The 19,985-nt window shown below is 43.7% G+C and overlaps 1 protein-coding gene and 1 pseudogene across 1 annotated transcript; both read left to right on the plus strand.

The window, feature by feature from the left end:
- The first annotated feature begins 4,563 nt into the window (after nt 1-4,563).
- On the plus strand, nt 4,564-9,520 carry LOC117835080 (protein argonaute 7). Its single transcript, XM_034714439.2, has 3 exons — nt 4,564-5,565; nt 6,423-7,677; nt 7,799-9,520. The coding sequence occupies exons 1-3, from the start codon at nt 5,175-5,177 to the stop codon at nt 9,243-9,245; spliced, it is 3,093 nt and encodes a 1,030-aa protein (XP_034570330.1). The 5' UTR covers nt 4,564-5,174; the 3' UTR covers nt 9,246-9,520.
- A 4,385-nt stretch (nt 9,521-13,905) lies between these two features.
- Nucleotides 13,906-15,495, plus strand: LOC117835654 (uncharacterized; annotated as a pseudogene).
- The last annotated feature ends 4,490 nt before the right edge of the window (nt 15,496-19,985 follow it).

The following is a 19,985-nucleotide window of genomic DNA, read 5'->3' on the forward strand; positions in this document are numbered from 1 at the left end:
ACAGAGAGAGAGTGTTGTTTGAGATGAAAATGTAAATAGTACAGTAGGTAGAAATTGCGGCAATAAGTCGTATGTATCCCCACACTATTTTATTTTTATTGTGATTATTCAAATTCCTTGACAGATTCGATCGAATATTATCTCTTTTGAAATCCATAATCAAGCATATTTCAATAAAATGGATTTTTGCAAATTTTGTCATGGAAATCAGGGGTGGAGGTGGAGATGAGAGCTTTTTTTCCTTCCTCTGGTCTGCATGGGCAGTTTGGGGAAGGCAAAGCTGCATTCAGTAGAGCAGCTGCTCCTATGCTACTGTAGGGGGCAACCATTCCATTCAATGCAGAATTGCAGAGAAGCAAAGTTTTTATATGCTCACCAATGGACAATGGTCCCTCTCTCTCTCTCACACACACACACACGCGCGCGCGCGCACACACATCTCATCATCTCAGTAAAAGTACACAATGGGAATTTTCACCTTTCGGTGCAACCTTCATGACTTTTCTCTGCTCTTCAGGTCAAGGACCAGACAGGTGGGAGAATTTTAGGAAGTTTTAGTCTGTACACTGTGCAGTCCATTGATGTCTTTGTAAAAGGAGACTAGTGGATTACTACTCGGCCGTTACGCACGTACTCTTGCTCTAGAAAAATAATCATGCCATTATGCAGTTCACCACCATTTGGTGCCCCAATAGAAAAAAGACAGTCAACACAACACTGACGGCTTGTGACAACTGGCGAAATAGCCAAATAGGCAGCGAGAGGAGTACACCTTTTTACATGCACTGCATTGTCCTCATTTTAATTGCAAGGTTTGCCCCGAGAGAGTGAAAAGATTCTCAGCAAATCCCTAGGTGGCTTCAGTACATTGATGGAGATGGGCTAATCTATGAGCTGACTCTAGGCTACAACCTACAAGGCAAGGTAGAATTGTAGAAGGGGGGCCGCCGCATAAGCACAAAGCGGGGGCAAGCTCAAAGAGGATTTCATCATTCGAACGGCACGCACCTTTCCTTTTCTTTGTAAAAGGTTTGGAGGACGCAATAAAAAAAAGGCGTCGTTTTCGCACCCAAAATTTACCTGCACATCTCTAATTTAGTCTGTTCTAGAATGTGTGTGCAATAAACATTTTATCCGTTTTCAAAAAAAATCAAACATTGAACTCTTGCTATCAATTACTACCAATATGCAAAACTCTATCTAGATTCACTACATTTTCATGTAATAATATTACAAAAGAGTGATCCTATATCACAAAACAGAGGCAATATGATTAAGTGAAGTAGCTACTGTAGAAAGGTCAATTCACACACTACAAAGTGACATGACATATTTTTAAAATTTGTTGAAATAAATCGAAAGGTTGCTTTCCAATGCGTTCAAAATTAGGACTTATTGATTATAGATAGTTCATTGTGGATACCAAAAGGTTTGCTTATGACATACATATACGAGTGCATGAATCGAAAGCTTAAATTTGCATTTTTCAATCTACACAAGGAAAAAAAATATTTTCCAAGTTAAAATGAACTTTTTAGAAATAATATTAGAAGACATATCTAAACTCCACTTTTTATGAGCTGATTGTCCCGATGGACCCAATAATGAGCGGGGATGTTTCATAACTGGATTTGCTAATGACTTATTACATCTTGAAATATATAAGTTACCCAACACTCGAAAAGATCTATAGAGTTTGAGGTCGAGGAGGATTTTGAAGTCAAAATGTGTATCAATCTTGGTGGCTGGATCGCTAGGGTGGATGGGCGGTGAGGCGGCAAGGTGCCACTTTCCACGATGGAGGAGGATTGTCATTAGACGGTGATGGCTGTAGGGCATCATATCCTGCTATGGTTAGTGTGGTGGCATGTAAGGTTGGATCGCTAGGGTGGATGGGCGGTGAGGCGGCAAGGTGCCACTTTCCACGATGGAGGAGGATTGTCATTAGACGGTGATGGCTGTAGGGCATCATATCCTGCTATGGTTAGTGTGGTGGCATGTAAGGTTAATGGAGGTTTCACGAGAGTTTCATGGTATTAAATCCAATGCCACATCAGCAAAATTGCTGATTTGGCAAGGTAATTAATAGAGGAGGTTTCATTGGACGAGAGAGGAGTTTCATCCTCATGACACTCATCTGGTATAGTTACCTAGTTCTTAGTCTAGGTAACTGTATAATGAAACTGTACACTGAGGCTGACCTAACAAATAAGTTGCTGGTGGAGATAGAGGAGGATGAGAGGAGGACCTTACCGGAGTTTAATGGTGTGCGAATGATACTGAGGTAGGAGGTGCGTCGGAAGGAGCAATGCTGATAGGCCTTGCTAGTGCTGATATGACAGCTGAAAATGTCACTTTCAATCTTAAAACTATAAATCTAAAACTATAAATTTAGAAATGTCAAAACGATATATGATTTGGGACGGTGAGTATTAGAATTGAGAATGTAGGAAAGTTCCCAATAGAGCGATGAAATGACATAGTAAAAACATATGGATTAGACAACCACTTAGGCTCCATTTGGATACACATGCTAAAATTTAGCACCTATCACATCGGATGTTTGGATGGTAATTAGAAGTATTAAACATATGCTAATTATAAAACTAATTGTATAGATGGAGTCTAATTCGCAAGATGAATCTATTAAGTCTAATTAGTCCATAATTTGACAATGTGGTGCTACAGTAACCATTTACTAATGATGGATTAATTAGGCTTAATAGATTCGTCTCACGAATTAGCACAGGGGTTCTGCAATTAGTTTTATAATTAGCTTATGTTTAATCCTCATAATTAGCATCCGAACATCCGATGTGACACTGCTAAAATTTAGCATCTAGTATCGAAACACCCCCGACCCCTCATGTGGCTTTAAAGGGAATTAAAAATTGCAAAAAAAACATATGGCGTAATTTCCCAACATAAAGCCATAAAGTTAGCGATGAAATGCATTTTTTGACCGAATGTGGCTTTAAAGGGATCACATGAATAGTTTATTCTTAAATTTTTCCTACATTTAACACAACTCGTCCCACGTACCATGAGGAGGTGCCAGAGATGCTCTATACATGAAAAATGATGCCAGAACTTGTACTAGTAGGAGAATCATGTAACAACACGATTGCACCTAGATCAAGTAAAATGGGACCAATCTAAGTGGTGAATAAAAGCAAATCACCCGAAGGCTATACGGCAACTTGCTTGCACAGTCAGTGGGCACAAGGGGCATTTCAAAACATACCAGACTTGCAGGTGTTAGAACATAAAAAAGTGAATAACAGGTGGCTATTTGAAAACCTCCTTAGCTTGCTGGTGACTGTGAGCTTGTGTAGTTTTCTATTTAGGGCCTTGTTTAGTTGCCCAAAGTTTGGAGGTGCAAAATTACTGTTATAGCACTATAGCACACTGTAACGTTTCGTTTGTATTTGTGAATTATTATCCAAATATTGACTAATTAGGCTCAAAAGATTCGTCGTGCAAAGTACAACAAAACTGTGCAATTAGTTTTTGATTTCGTCTACATTTAGTACTCCATGCATGTACCACAAGTTTGATGTGATGGGGAATCTTCTTTTTGCATAGTGTCAAAGTTGGGAGTTTTGAGGGAACTAAACATGGCCCTAGTTCTTTCGACAAAATATGCACTTTGGTCTCTGAACTTTGCATGGAGGGTCAATTTCATCCCTCAACTTTAAGATTGGCCAATTTAGTCCCTCAACTTTCATTTTTATCAAACTCGTCCTTGTGTTGATGTGTGATCTATGTTAGCATAAAATTAATGCAAAAAGTCCGTTTTACTCTTGGCTCATCTAGGTCAAACGAGTATATGCTCATACTCCCTTAATACATACACATAATAATATATTTTTTAAATTGACACAAAATATGGTTTCTAAAAAGTGTATCTACCCGTGCTCTTCAAAGTCAATCATGCATGTGCTCATACGAATTTGATAAGTATTTACTCATATTCTTTTGGTATATATACAACTCAATATGTGTAGACATGTTCTAAAATCAACATGTGCTCACATACTCGTGGTACGTTATACATGCTCCATGTATGTATTCATACTCCCTCGGCAAATATATGCATCCTCATATTTATTTTGGATCATACGTTATTATAATTCTAAAGGTAAAAATTGAAAAGAGAAAATAACTAAGGGTAAAATGGACCTTTTATATTAGTTTCATACTAATTTGGAGCCACATATCAGTACAAGGATGAGTTTAACCCAGAAACGAAAGTTGAGGGACTAAATTGGTCAATCTAAAAGTTGAGGGATGAAATTGATCCTCTGTGTAAAGTCCAAGGACTAACATGCCTATTTTGCCATTTCTTTCAAAACTAACGTGGATTGAACCATGGTGTGTTTGCTGGTGTCTGGTGAGCCATTGGAGGAATTTTACAGGGCGGTCAATCTTTTGTTTCAGAGAGCCACCTAATAAAAGATTTATGATCGAAACAATACGAAGATCCCCCTATAAATCCTATCATCGAGCCTGAGACCCTACCCATATTTTCCGGTTACCAACCAGCAAGAAGAGAAACGAATACGAGGAGAGGTAGTGGAGCGGTAGAGCCCTGTCTTTAGTGCAGCCATAAATTATCCCCTCTCCCGCATTGAGAATTTGGGAAGACGGGGCAGCAGGGGCGCAGCAGCAATGCAGAAAGGAGGAAGAAACTTTTAAAGCGGCAGCAAGCAGCGAGAGAGGAAGAGGAGCATGGATGGCATGGCTCAGCTCAGGCAACAGGCCACAGCCACAGCCGCGGCCACAGCGTTGGCGTAGATGCTCATGCTCCTCTTCCCTCGGCTTCTCTCCTGTCCCCCACCTCTGCGCCTGCCAACCCATTAATACCTCCCTCCCCCCCCCCCCTCTCTCTCCTCAGTCCTCACGCTCTCTCTCCAGAGGCAGAGGCAGCCACCCCCTTCCGCCCCACTCTTCCCCTCCCCAGCTTCCTCCTTTTTGCCCCCCTACCTTCCAACCATCCAAGAAACCCCCACAAAGCCAGCCCACGCCCACGCCGCGCCACGCCACGCCAAAAGGAACCCAAGAAGCTGCGATCCTGCTGCCCCCGGAAGAAGCTGCGTACCAGTACTGAGTACGAACAAATTGGATTGGGTTGGTGCTCGCGTCTGCTGCCCGGCGGTGGTGCTAGCTTGGCCATGGAGGGGGAGGCGGTGGCCAAGAACGAGGGGAAGGTGCGAGGCGGCGGCGGGGTTAGCAATGGCGGCGGCGGCGGCGTGAACGGGAGGAGGAGGTGGAAAGGCGGCGGCGGCGGCAGGCAGCACCCGATCGTCCAGGCCTACCCGGCGCTCCTGCCGCTGCCGATACACGCCGCCCACGCGCGCCGCAACGGCGCCGTCGCGCTGCCGCTGCCGCCGCCCGTGCTGGTCTACCTGCACCAGCCGCCGCCGCCGCTGCTGTTCCCCAAGGCGGCGGCGTGCTACAGGAAGCCCAGCGGCGCCCCGCCGCAGAGGGGCGCCTCGTGGAGATCGAGGAAGCCGCCGCCGCCGCCGCACGCCGTCACGGCCGCTCTGCTGCCGCTCCCGCACGGTAAAGCACTCTCCTTTCCTCCTTTCCTTGCTTGATTGCTTCCTCCCGTCCTGGCTACACCAGTCTCAACGTGTGTTTTTATATGCTTAATGCCACTACATGCTACTACTTGTTAGTGCTGTTGCTTTCTTGATCAATGTGTCTATAGCTCTCATCTTTTTCCCCCCTTCTGATGGTGATGTACTTAGATACTAGCAAAGAATATAGTTTTTGCTCTATGTTTGGTGCCTAATGGCTTGTCATGCCAAGGTAGCGCGGTACAGTAACTTTAGGTGCAATTCTACTGTACCGGCTGGGCAAAGAAGTTCATGGTTCTCTGTCATTTTGTTCCCTGTTGAAGTGTTGAGGCTTGTGATTTCATGGATTGATGCTTAGGATTATGTACTTTTTTCTCTTCCACTTCTTTTTTTGGCCGCAAATTTGGACTGATCAGCTGTTCTTGAGAAAAGGAGGTACAAGAATGTTTAATTTGAGACACAGACAAAGTTCTATTTGTGGTACTGTGGATGACGCCTTTCTTGTTTTGACGGTTAGTCCCCTTTCCCCCACATCAAAAAGGGGCCAAATGGCTATCTTTTTGGGAGGATTTGTGTTCAACTAATGCGCCAGTCAGTGGTATCCTTTTCTTCTTTTGTCTTTGGGACAATGATGTTCCATAATCTTGATGTTTGTGCTATATACTTTCTGCATTACCTCACTTGTTCTCAAGCGTGATAAATTACAGGGAAAACATGTACCTTCATTTTGACCTTTTTGATTTGCAATATTTTTATTTACACGGTCGTGATCACTATTGACCGTAGCTGGTTAGATTTGTCCTTTTCTTTACATGGCTTACATTATCAATTTATTAACAGATACCGAGCTGCTTCAGCACAAAAGGTGCTTCATTCGTGAGAACCAAACGTCTGACATGAAAGCAAATCATGTGAGCACCAATCAGGATTCATCCATCACCATGCATGGAGTTACCATTGCACCTAGACCTGATGGTGGTGGAGTTAAGGGGACTGTAATACCTCTCTACGCAAACCATTTCCTTGTGCGTTTTGATCCCGGAAAGAAGATTTTTCATTATGATGTTGACATATCCCCACACCCTTCGAAAGAAACAGCAAGAATGATCAAGAACAAGCTAGTTGAAGAAAATTCAAGTGTCCTCTCAGGGGCCCTGCCAGCCTTTGATGGCCGCAAGAATCTGTTTAGTCCCATTGAGTTTAAACAGGACAGGCTTGAGTTCTTTGTTAGTCTTCCAGCAGCTGCATCGACACGATTTATAGCAGCTAAACAGAATGGCCACATGCTTGGGAAGCAGAATCATAAGGTTTTCAGGGTGAACCTTCGATTGGTTTCGAAGTTAAGTGGTGAGGACTTGAACAAGTACTTGAATGAAGAGAAGGATGGTATCCCTCTTCCTCAAGATTACCTTCATGCATTGGATGTCATCCTCCGGGAAGGTGCTATGGAAAATTCTATTCCCATAGGCCGGTCTTTGTATTCACACTCCATGGGAGAAGCAAAGGACATTGGTGGTGGGGCTGTTGTATTACGAGGTTTCTTCCAGAGCTTGAGGCCAACAAAGCAAGGTCTTGCCCTCAATGTTGACCTCTCCCTTACAGCTTTCCATGAAAGCATTGGCATACTTGCCTACTTGCAGAAGTGCTGTGACTTCATGAAGGACCTTTCACAGATGAAGACTAGGGCTTTGGCAGAAGATGAGAGGAGGGAGGTGGAGAAAGCACTGAAGAATATTCGAGTTTTTGTGTGCCATCGTGAAACTGACCAAAGGTACCATGTGCATGGCTTGACTGAGGAGACAACAGAGAACCTCAAGTTTCGAGATCGCAGTGGGAAGGATTATATGGTACTGGATTACTTCAAGGAGCACTACAACCATGATATCAAATTCAGGAAGCTGCCCTGCTTGCAGATCGGTAAGAGCAAGCCGTGCTATGTGCCAATGGAGCTTTGCATGGTTTGTGAGGGCCAGAAGTTTCTTGGGAAGCTCTCAGATGAACAGACCTCCAAGATGCTCAAGATGGGTTGCCAAAGACCAAGTGAAAGAAAGGGACTCATAAAGGGTGTTGTTGAAGGAGCATTTGCTGCAAGAAGGTATGATTTACTGGTCATGTTTATGTTTTGTAGTAGTTGTAAACTTTAAAGTTTGCCTGATTCAATTCAAAATTAGTTTGGATCATACATGTGTGATCATAGCTACATTATTTTCTTTCAGCAATTCATATGCTGATCAATTCAGCCTGCAAGTGTCCAAGGACATGACACAGCTCTCAGGAAGGGTTCTCTTGCCACCAAAACTGAAGCTCGGCAATGGAGGGCGCATCAAGGACATAACACCAGACAGATATGATCGGCAATGGAATTTGATGGACAGCCATGTTGCTGAGGGTTCCAAGATCAAGAGCTGGGCTTTGATAAGCTTTGGTGGCAGCCCAGAGCATCAATCATTTGTTCCAAAGTTTATCAACCAGCTATCAAGCCGATGTGAGCAACTTGGGATTCTACTCAACAAGAAAACTGTCCTTAGCCCTTTGTTTGAGCGGATTCATCTCCTGAACAATGTTGGCATTTTGGAGAACAAGCTGAAGAAAATTCAGGAAGCTGCCTCGGGCAATTTACAGCTGCTAATCTGTGTCATGGAGCGGAAGCATCGGGGCTATGCTGATTTGAAGCGCATTGCAGAAACATCCATTGGTGTTGTGACACAGTGTTGCCTGTACTCCAACTTATGCAAGCTGAGCTTTCAGTTCTTGGCCAATCTAGCACTGAAGATAAATGCCAAGCTCGGGGGATGCAATGTTGCCCTCTACAACAGCTTGCCATGCCAAATTCCTAGAATATTTTCGGACAAGGAGCCAGTGATGTTCATGGGTGCTGATGTGACGCACCCACATCCCCTAGATGACTCGAGTCCATCAGTGGTTGCCGTAGTTGCAAGCATGAATTGGCCTTCAGCAAACAAGTACACCTCCAGGATGAGGTCGCAGACGCACCGCAAAGAAATCATTGAGCACCTAGATGTGATGACTGGTGAGCTGCTTGAGGAGTTTGTGAAAGAAGTCGGCAAGCTCCCAAGTAGAATCATATTCTTTAGAGACGGTGTGAGTGAGACGCAGTTCTACAAGGTGCTGTCAGAGGAGTTGCAGGCAGTGCGGTTGACATGTTCAAGGTACCCAGGTTACAAGCCATCGATCACGTTCGTCGTGGTTCAGAAGAGGCATCACACCAGGCTCTTCCACAGGGAGAAGAATGGTGGCTCGACACACTACTCCGACCAGAATGTGCCACCAGGGACAGTGGTCGACACCGTGATCACACACCCAAGGGAGTTCGATTTCTACCTGTGCAGTCATTGGGGCACAAAGGGGACGAGCAGGCCGACGCACTACCGAGTTCTGTGGGACGAGAACAACTTCAAGTCCGACGAGATGCAGCAGCTGATACACAACCTTTGCTACACCTTCGCGAGGTGCACCAAGCCTGTCTCTCTCGTGCCACCGGCCTACTACGCGCACCTCGCCGCGTACAGAGGAAGGCTGTATCTCGAGAGATCGGACTCGTCGGACACCAGCCGGACAACCCTGTACAGATCCACGCCATTGCAGACTGCGCCGCTCCCCAAGCTCAGAGATAGTGTGAAGGGGCTCATGTTCTACTGCTGATCTTCTTCTGATTTACCGTGGTTATAAATAGTATTTCTCTCATTTTCCTTGTCCATATATTGCCTGCGTTTTATGTAGCGCCATGTGTTATTTTGGAAACATGTGATAGTGTTTCCCGGACAGCAGGCATCTGGTACTTGGTATGCAAAGCTCTGATGCCTAACTGTTAGCGCTCCCATGGGGTGGTGTTGGTAGGGTGGGGCTTCGCATTCTGTACTGCCTGGATGGTGACATTGGTCCTGGAATTGAAGATACTGTTTGCCGTCGTCTTGCAATTCCTGGCTTCATCGTTTTGTTGTGGCAGTAAAGACGACATTCTGATCGTGGCAGAAGGGCTGGACGACTTGTAATTGGTAGAGTTAATGCGCAACCATGATGCCCTCTTGCCTGGCCCATGTATGGAATTCATGTTGCCCAAACCCCCGACCCTTCTTAATCCTGCACGAATGAATAGCATTGTACAGTTATAACAGAGATTCAGAAAAGATTAGAGACCAGCTGGTCAAATTCATGAAGGAGAGGGAATGATTGTCCCCCTTTCACGTCAGGCAGAGCAGAAGAGAATAGAATCAAAACGTCACATGCATGTTGGCATCCTAGGCTGTTAGGATGACAAGGTTAAACCAAACGAGGGGGACAAGCTGTTTGTCCCGGAAAAGATGTGGTTTGATGTGCATGACCTGTACTTTCAAACGCAGCGTCATGTGGGGCAGAGTACAAGTACAGCCCTCTATTTGGTCTCCACTGCAGTGGGGGCCAAATATCAATTCACTGCATGTGTGAACTTCCCCACCATTTTGTTTTCTCGTGGGCTCGTGGCCCCAAAGATACGATGAATGTGAATCTGAGCATGGTGTATTCTGTTTTTTAACATTGTGAATTCTGTTCCAAATAATACGGCAAATCAAGCGGAGGCTAGTTAGGTTTGTATTGTCACGATATGGAAAGACTGTTTGGAGTGGATGGAGGAGAATGGAAAATTGATAGTCAGTTGGAATGTGCAACTCAATATGGAGAGAATTTTTTTTACAAGTTGGCTAGAGAGTCAAATAGAGAGCTAAAAATAGCTATACTGTTGGAGTTGCTCTTAGGTTCGAATCATCGACTCGATACAAGTGTTTCGACTCGATACAAGTGTTTGTATTTTTTTTAAAATTTATTATAGACATTAATAATATCAAAAGTATGACCGTCAACAATTAGGTATATATGGTAACTTAGTCAATCTTAAAATTTACCAACCAAGTATCTTACATTTTCTTTGATGCTAAGGCTGATGAGCATCTTTACTGTACTAACTGGAGACTCCTTTTGAAGTCTACACATGAAGTTATTTAGGATCCTAGGTGAACACTCTAAAAAAATAGAGAAATCCTACAAATTCTCTCAATAAAATAAAATATCTAGCCATCAATCGGTAGACTCAGCTCATTATAGCCATTGAATATATAATATTTTCTAAACAATTATCTGCCTCTGCCATTATGAGAATAGCCTAAAGTAATGCCCTAAATCTATATTTAAATTACCCACCTCTGTCATTATATAAAATAAACTAAATTAACCCCATAATCTTCATCTAAATTACCCGCTTATGCTATTATACAAAATAATTAAAAATAATCCCCTAAATTTGCATCTGAATTTTCCAACACTAACATTATAAAAATAACTTAAAGTTACCCCTTAAATTTGCATCTAAGATACCCACATATGTCATTCTTAAAAATAATCCCAAATTTGAATCCAAATCACCTTCATTAAAAATATACCCCAAAGTATGCCAATATGTGATTCTAAAATCTCTATTTCATAACTATTAGTATAGAAAATATTAATTAAGGTATATAGACGTGATGTGTGTCACCATTTATAAATATATAAAGGACATGATCAAAATATATATTTCTATGTTAATACTTAGCTCGGACTTAGGGTCCATTAAACAAATTCAAGTATATACATGCTATGCATACTAAAAAAAGATTATAAATGTGAAATAAAATATCATAGAGTAATTACTAACTAAAGCCTATCACAATTGGATGAAGATAATAAGTATATGTCTATATAAGTATATTGTTCGAATATTTAACAAATGAGAGAGAGCTCAAGGTAATAGTTTTGATTATTAGCTATGTGCTCTTTTTTCAATTGGATACTCTGCATTAATTCTCATAAGGCGGCTAAGAAAAAGACAAATTCTAGAAATTCTCATAAAAATTAGAAATATCTGGTCATCTATTCTGTAGACTCTAATAATATCTATTATGTTTTCTAGAAAAAATAACCACCACTATTATTATGAAAAATGTTATAAAGTAAACCCCTATCTCTGCTATTATAAAAATAATTAAAAAATAATCTAAATTAACCGATAATCTTCATCTAAATTACCTATACTATTATTATAAAACATAACTTAAAATATATTTTTAACTTTGTATCTAAATATCACATATATTATTAAAAATTAGCTAAAGTAAACACATAAATCTTAATCTAATTATCTGTGTATATTCATTATATAGGGATGTCCAACATTATTATAAATAACATATGGTGGTATACCAGCCGCCAGTTGTGGAACTTCCTGTTTATGTCATTGTTAATATAGAAATACTAAGTTAAGGTGTATATGAATGATGAGTGTTACCATATAAATCATTTATACATTAATACATGTATAGGAGGAAGCGATGAGAAATAATAATTTTTAAGATAAGTATACATCTATATGAATATTATGTTATAATATTAAATAAATAAGAGAGTAGTAGGTAAATAAATTCTTAGTTGGGGGGGGTCTAATTTTTAAATAACTTTCCAGTGCAACAGCTTTTAAAATTATTAGTCAATGCGGAAGCAGGGTTGAAGTGCAAGCGAATGGTGTTAAAAAAACATGCTTGTGATGATGTTTAAGGTATTTTCGAGACAAAAAGTTCTATTATTACATTTGCTATTTTAGCTTCAAGCTCTTTTACAGTGGTTTAAAAGTACCTATTGGTACTTCAAGATACTTCCTCTTATCTGAAAAAATAATTTCAAAAAGGACTTTGTTACAATGATTGTTAAGTACCAGTGGGTACTTCCCAGGTACTTTTTTCTTTAAATTTTATATGACCGTTGATCTGAGGAATGTAATTAAAAATTAAATTAAATTAGTATTGATCCCACTGTTTTTGTACTTGGTCTTTCGGTACCTCTTGGTAGTTCCTATCTTTTCACCACATGATTTCTCTAGATGGATGGCTCTCATTTTTTTCAATTATTATAAAAATCCTAAAAAATAAATTTAAAGACTATTTTTGGTACTTGGTCTCACCAATTTGGTAGTCCTTTGTACTTCTCTTTAGGTACTTCAAATTATTTCCTTTGTTTCCACCGTTTAATTCTTATTTTTTCCAACCGTTCTAAAATTTCTTTCCAGCTTACACTTTCCATCTTCTCTGATAGTTCCAATATTACCCTCACTTTGATCTATTGGCACCCATAATGTTCTTGACCTCTTGGCTAAGTTGGCTTCTTCGACCCTTTCCCACATGTCAACGGCCACCCCTCCCTGGCTGCCTTCGCCTCTTCCAGACCGTTTGTCCGCCTCTACGACCACGTGACATCTGAAAACATCTGCCTCCTCTTGTCGATAAACATGTTACGCGTTGGAAATTGGAATCCATTGGATTCCTAGAGATTCCATCGCCAATGTGGTTAGAATTTTATCACTTTTCCGCCCATCGTGCTGGTCAAACTATCAAGCAATGGATGCAGTGATGCACTATATACAATCATTTCTTATCTTGAACAGGGTCTATGGTCCATCCATGTTCTCAGGGTTTCGAATGGATCTTTGGGACTTCGGGAGGGTGACTGCTGACCATGAAGAGTTCGTGCAGGGTGGATAAAATGGGTTGGTCCATAGATTCTTCCCCTATTTGTTATAAAATCTAGTTGTCGTGGAAAATCTTCTTAAACTAGACTTTCTTTCCTTTTTTCTTGAGAATTACTACAATGTCATTGTTGGAATATATGGGCTTGGCCCAAATATTTACTCAATTAAAAGAATTAAAAGTCCACTAATAAATGCTAGAGAGTTAAGTGCTTAGTTCCACATGGAAATTTGAGGAGGATCTTTCCTGACTTAAATGGTGGACTTTGAGTACACCTATTGCAAAGTCAATAAAAGAGATTGGCGTGCCACGCGCGCGCTCGCTCGCCGCGCCAGGGCGTGGGCGTAACGGCTAAGGAATAAACTTGAGAATATTCCAACGGTTACTGGTGTTGACAGCAAAACTTGGTTTGATTGCCTGGTTTGATAGCCTTGATTACTGGGCAAATTGATTTCGTTTGATGACTGTGCTGACTACCATATCACGTCTAGGTTCATCCCCCCTGTCTCACCGCTCAGCTATATAATTCTCCCTTTCCCCTCCTGCAGACTCGCACCAAGTACTGCTTTCAGGAGACTTCTCTCTTCTCCCTCTGTCTTTCTGCTACGCTCTTGTATTCCCATCGCTAGCACTGCACGCGCACGTTCTGGCGAGAGCAGAGCCTCCAGAACCTCGCCTTCTGCCAGAGATCCTGCTCGGGATAGGCAGGCGATAAGGTTTTTTGGGAGCGTTGAACGCGACTGCTCACTCCCTTCCTGATCAACTATGTCCTGATGCCCGAGAAGCTGATCGACTACGACGACTACTTCCTGGTGGCCGAGACGCTGATCAACTACGATGACTACTTCCTGGTGGCCGAGACATTGATCGACTACTTCCTCTTCTTCCTGGAGGCCGTTCGAGGGACTGCACTGCAACGACCTCTTCCTGCATCATTATTGTATGACTACATCAACTGAGGCCATCCCACGACTAGTATGACTAGTCCAGATGGTAACGGCGCATCCGGTGCCTCCGGCACTGGCCCCGTCCCAGGGTACATTCTAAATCATCTATGCCTATTTTTGTTCCTGTTTATTAGTTGTTTAAACTTGAACACTGGCACATTTTACATTTTATCTTATCACTGAATCACTCAACATATTCATAATAATATTTTACATGTTTAATTTTGGAATTAAAATATACCGAAATATGCCTAAATTTCTAAAATCCAAAAACCTTATATTGTTGATAGGCTTTCGGTATCTAGTTTTGCTACGTCTATAAAATTGAATGTATTTGATGGTTCCAATTATAAGCGTTGGTGTGAGAGGCTTACGTTGTGGTTGACAGCCATGAACGTTATGCATGTCGTAGTTGGAAAGCCCGAGGGCAAACGTCAGAGGATCCAAGTGCCTTTGATCGTGCTGATAGCTTTTTCCATGGCGCCATCATAAGCGTTCTAGCTGAAAATCTTATTGACACGTACCTCACACTGCCAACTGGTAAAGAGATGTGGGAAACTCTTGAGGCTCAGTTTGGAGTTTCTGATGCTGGCAGTGAGTTGTATCTCATGGAGGAGTTCCTTGACTACAAGATGGTTGAAGACCGTCCCGTAGTAGAACAAGCCCATGAAATTCACGCGCTATCAAAAGATTTCAAAGACTGTAACAAAGAGATTCCTTGTGTGTTGCTCGACAAGTTTGTGGCCGGAGCTATTATCTCTAAGCTGCCACTTTCTTGGAGGGATTTTGCTACTTCCCTGAAACACAAGAGAAAAGAGTTCAGTATCTCTGATCTCATTGGGACTCTTGATGTTGAAGAGAAGGCGAGAGCAAAAGACACACGAGTAAAAGGAATTGTTGGAGCTTCAAGTGCCAACTTTGTTCAGAAGAACAATTCCAATTCCCAAAAGAAGAGAAAAAAGCCACTGCAAAACCAAGGAAAGACTAAACAAACAATTGCACCGGTTAAGAAGAAGAAGAAGGGATTCTGCTTTGTGTGCGAGAGTCCGGACCACTTTGCTTAACAGTGTTCAAATCACAAAGGCAGGAAGTCTGCCAACATGGTTATAAGCGAGGCTAGAGGAACATCGGGGTACGGTAATTTATTACCTACAGTTCTTTTAGTATGCTACTCACCCGAGTGGTGGATTAACACCGGGGCTAATATCCCCATGTGTGTGCTGATATCTCTTTATTTTCCTCTTACCAGATCGAAGGGACTGGCTCCTTGTTAATGGGAAACGGATCACATGCGCGTGTTCTTCGTGGTGGTACGGTCAATCTGAAGCTTACTTCGAGAAAGACCGTGCAATTGAAGAACGTGCAACATGTCCCCACTATCAAGAAGAGTCTAGTCAGCGGATCTCTACTGTGTAAGGATGGTTATAAGTTAGTCTTTGAGTCCAATAAATGTATTATGTCTAAGTTTGGTACTTTTACTGGAAAATGTTATGATAGTGAAGGCTTGTTCCGATTTTCTTTGTCTGATGATTGTAATAAAGTTGTGAACAACGTTGTTAATGTTGATGAATCAAATGTTTGGCATTTGAGGCTTTGTCACATTAATTTTGGTTGTATGACGCGCTTATCTAATTTGAGTTTAATTCCAAAATTTACCTCCGTCAAAAATTCTAAGTTTCATGTTTGTGTTGAATCAAAACAAACTCGCAAGCCTCACAAGGCTGCAGAGTCGAGAAACTCGGCACCTTTAGAATTAATTTATTCCAATCTGTGCGAAATAAATGGTGTGTTGATAAAAGGTGGTAAAAAATATTTCATGACTTTGATAGATGACTGCACTAGATTTTGTTACATTTATTTGTTGAAGTCAAAAGATGATGCATTGCATTACTTTAAAATCTATAAAGCTGAAGTAGAAAACTAACTAGAGAGAAAGATCAAAAAAATTAGGTCGGATCGTGGTGGCGAGTACTTCTCAAATGTTTTCACTTCATTCTGCGAGGAACATGGTATTATTCATGAGAGGATGCCTCCCTATTCACCTCAGTCAAATGGGGTTGCCGAAAGGAAGAACCTCACTCTAACTGATTTGGTTAACGCCATGTTAGATACAACGGGACTTTCTAAGGAATGGTGGGGTGAGGCTATATTGACTGCTTGTCATGTCCTAAATCGTGTTCCTACAAAGAATAAAGAAATAATACCATTCGAGGAATGGGAGAAGAAGAGGCTAACACTTTCTTCCTTACGTACTTGGGGATGTGTGGCGGATCCACTACGGATTAGCTTGCTTAAACATGGTTAAGTCGCCTAACACGCGACTCTCATGCCTAAGCCAAGTTAACACGAAATGCCGTCGGATTTCCTCCGATTTAACCACTTGAACAGGACCGAGTTAGCAAACTCACACGAAGGTGAGCGGTTCCAGAGAATACAACAAGTCCACCGAGTTAACCAACTTAACTATTTAGTTCGGCCATAAAACAAACATTAGAGTTTTACAAGGTTCAAAAGAAAACAACAGAAGGCAAAAATGAGCGGAAGCTACTTCGCCGGGGTCGGACATCCTTGGTGAGGCCAGCCAAGACGTCAGTGATCCCTCTCCTCGCCGTCCGAGGAGGGATCCCACTCGACCGTGCAACCCGGAGGGAGCTGGGGCGGCCAAGTGCCAACAGAAGAAGGCTCGAGAGTAGCAACTTCACCTGAAAAAGAAAAGCCACAACAAGGCTGAGCTACTAAGCTCAACAAGGCTTAACCGACAGGAGTAAAGCTACTCCACCTCTTCTAGGCATGCAAGGCTCTTTGGCTGAGGGGTTTGGTTGCCAAAAAGCACTATGTAGATCCCTGTTTTCAAGTTTTAGCTCAGATTCTAGGTTCATTAACCGGTCTAAATGAGCACTTACTCTAAGCAAACATAGAACCATCCAAAAGGTATCTATATAATCATCAAGACCATGTCATCATCAGATTTCTTTATTACTCAGGGTAGCATAGCGATCAAGCAGTCTCAAACTGTGAGAGGCAGATGAATCGATTCGATTTCTTTAACCATGCATGGTGAATCTAACCTCATGACATCCGCGCACCACCGAGGGTCGCTTCCTGCGTCGGCCTTCCCCATCAATCCCCTAACCCGTGTCGGGCCCATTTCCTTTGGTGCAATGTTCCACAGATCCGGCCTCTGCCGTTCTGTGACCACACTTGCCACCACGTGCGGCCGCAAGGGAACTCCGTTCCAAGGACAATGGGGCGACCGCTCACGTCTAGGTTCAATCCGGTACTCGGCTTCCTCATCCCATAATAAGTATGAGGTTAGTACTTTCAAACACTTGATCACGAACACCACCACTGTCGGGCCTTAACAAGTTTCATAGACAGACGGGGCGATCAGCCGACCACCAAAGAGTTAAACAAAACCCTGCCCCGTCCATCGTCCTTATAGTTGTAACAGAAAGGAAACAACCAACTCCTTACAACTCGCGAGTGACAGGAAATCACTCGGCTTTTACCGTTTCCTATTTAAGCATGGCAACTACTCGGTCCAACAGCTAGTGTTCAGATCAGGGAACTAAGTCATGTTTCTACGGTTTCAAGAAACTCCTATACGTAAATGCACAAACAAGGAACAGAAGGCATGCGCAAGTTTGGAAAAACTGGGTTCATGCTCCGGGGCTTGCCTTCAAACGAGGAGGAAGGGATGGGGTCTTCTGCGAAGGCGGCTTCGGCTTCTGGAAGCAGGAGCTCTGCTGTAACTTCGTCTTCTAGCGCCGGGTACAACTCGTAGAAGCCGTCGGCGAGACGCAGCTCTACACGAATGCAATGCAAGAGTTAGCATTTAGACGGTTATTTCAACAGCAACACTTGCAAGTTCTAGCTCCGAAACTTTGTAGCATGGCTACGGAAAAAGGTGGGGAAGTTGGCTTGAGTTGGAGAAGAACAAGGTAAAAGGGTCGGATGGAAAGAAGCTTATGATCTAACTCTTAGACTAGAGGAATAGATGTGTTGGGGGTCCTCAGACTTAACGCTGACAAGTCTCCACATCTTTACACATATACCCTCGGGTCTAGGAAAAGGATACAGCCGAGCCCTCGGGCGAGGCGGAGAAAGGGTCGGCGAAATAGATAGGGTCGGGCGAGATGGAACAGGGGTCGGGTGGATAGAAGGGGTCGGACGAGGCGGAAAAAGGGTCGGCAGCCTACCTTCGTCTTACAGGTGAAGCTTGGGGTCAGGAAGAAGCAGACTTGGGCGGAAGGATTAAGGCTTTGGATAGCGGCGAGGTCCGGCGGTGCTCCGGCGGCGGCGGTGCTTCTTGTGGACCACAAGCAAGCTCTTGCGCAGCACGGAGGAGCAAGCGAATGGGTGGATTGGGGATGATGGTGTGGAGCGGAGCGGAGAGTTCCTCCGGGACTTAGGTGGTAGCGCTGCGAGCACGAAGCAGAGAGCAAGACGGAAGGGCAGCGATGGCGAAGGGACCTCCGGCGGAGCTCTGGCATTGCCTTTTATAGCTGCGCGGAAGAGTGAGAGGGTTGGAGCGGCGCGAAGACCGGGAAGAAGCGATCGAGTGCTCTGCCGGGGCGGAGATTGAGCAGCGGTGCAGCGGAGCAGGGCTTCGGGGATGACACCGGCGGTCATTGGGCACCAGAGATGGGGCGGCGCAGGCGCGATTTTGCCGGTGGTTGAGATTTGGCGGAGGCGGGCGTCGTCGTGCGGTGGATCTGATGGAAGTGATCGGGGGAACGGCGCTGGAAGCGAGGGCGCACAGGTGAGAAGACAGGCGGCTGCGGTCGCGCGGGCGAGCGCGGAGCAACAGATTGTCGGGGGCGTAGCTCTGACAGGGCGGAAAAGGAGCTGTCGCGGCCGTGGTCTGGGTTGGCGGAGAAGGAATCGTCGCGTAGCGCAGTCCGGGCGGCGCGACTGTGGAGGGGCGGCGGAAAAGGCGGGAGGCATCGGGCTCCGCAGCCGGGGGTCCGGCGGGGTGATGATGGGCGCGGGCGGCGAGGTGCTGCAGAAAGGGTTGCAGAGGGCTTCTACTGCGATTGGGGAAGGGGGCGCGGATATCCATCTGGTCGCGGCCGGCGACGAGGCGGAGCGACGGGTGTCGGAGAAGTTGAGCCACGCGGCGGAGAAGCTCTGAGGCGGGCATGCTACTGGAGTGCGTCTGCCGCGGGAGATGTGGGAGAAAGATTTTGTGGGTCCACCGGTCAGTCTCGATTGGTCCACTTCTCAGATTGAGAGAGAGATGTTGCGGGAAGACTTAGAAGGATCCTGCGGTTGAGTTGGGGTCGGCGGGGTCGGAACGGGGAGCCAGCGGAGAGGGGTCGGATCTCAGGGGTCGGGACCGGACTGGAGGTTGAGCACTTCACTCGGGAAGCTGAGGTAGGGGGATGGGAAACTCGGATTAAGATTAACTCATGAGAATTGGGGTCGGTCGTCACAGGATGTTTGGTAAAAGTCAGTGTGCCAATAACTAAGAAGCGTAAGCTTGGACCTAAAACTGTGGATTATGTGTTTCTGGGTTATGCTATTCACAACATTGGTTATAGATTTTTAGTAGTAAAATCTGAAGTACCTGACTTGCATGTTGGTACTATCATGGAGTTTAAAGATGCTACATTTTTTGAGAATATTTTTCCAATGAGAGATGAAATAAGTGAATCTAGGCAAGAGTTTATCGAGAAGGATATCTCTACCAATGTGATAGAACACAATGAACCTACACTTGTTGAAAATTCTGAGGAGGATAACAATGAAGCTCCCAGAAAGAACAAGAGACGAAGGATTGAAAAGTCTTTCGGTGATGATTTCATTGTATACCTCCTGGATGACACTCCTAGAACCATTGAAGAGGCATATTCATCCCCTGATGCTGACTATTGGAAGGAAGCAGTAAGGAGTGAAATGAATTC

Source organism: Setaria viridis, chromosome 9 (assembly GCF_005286985.2).
Source record: "Setaria viridis chromosome 9, Setaria_viridis_v4.0, whole genome shotgun sequence".
NCBI classification, from domain to species: domain Eukaryota; kingdom Viridiplantae; phylum Streptophyta; class Magnoliopsida; order Poales; family Poaceae; genus Setaria; species Setaria viridis.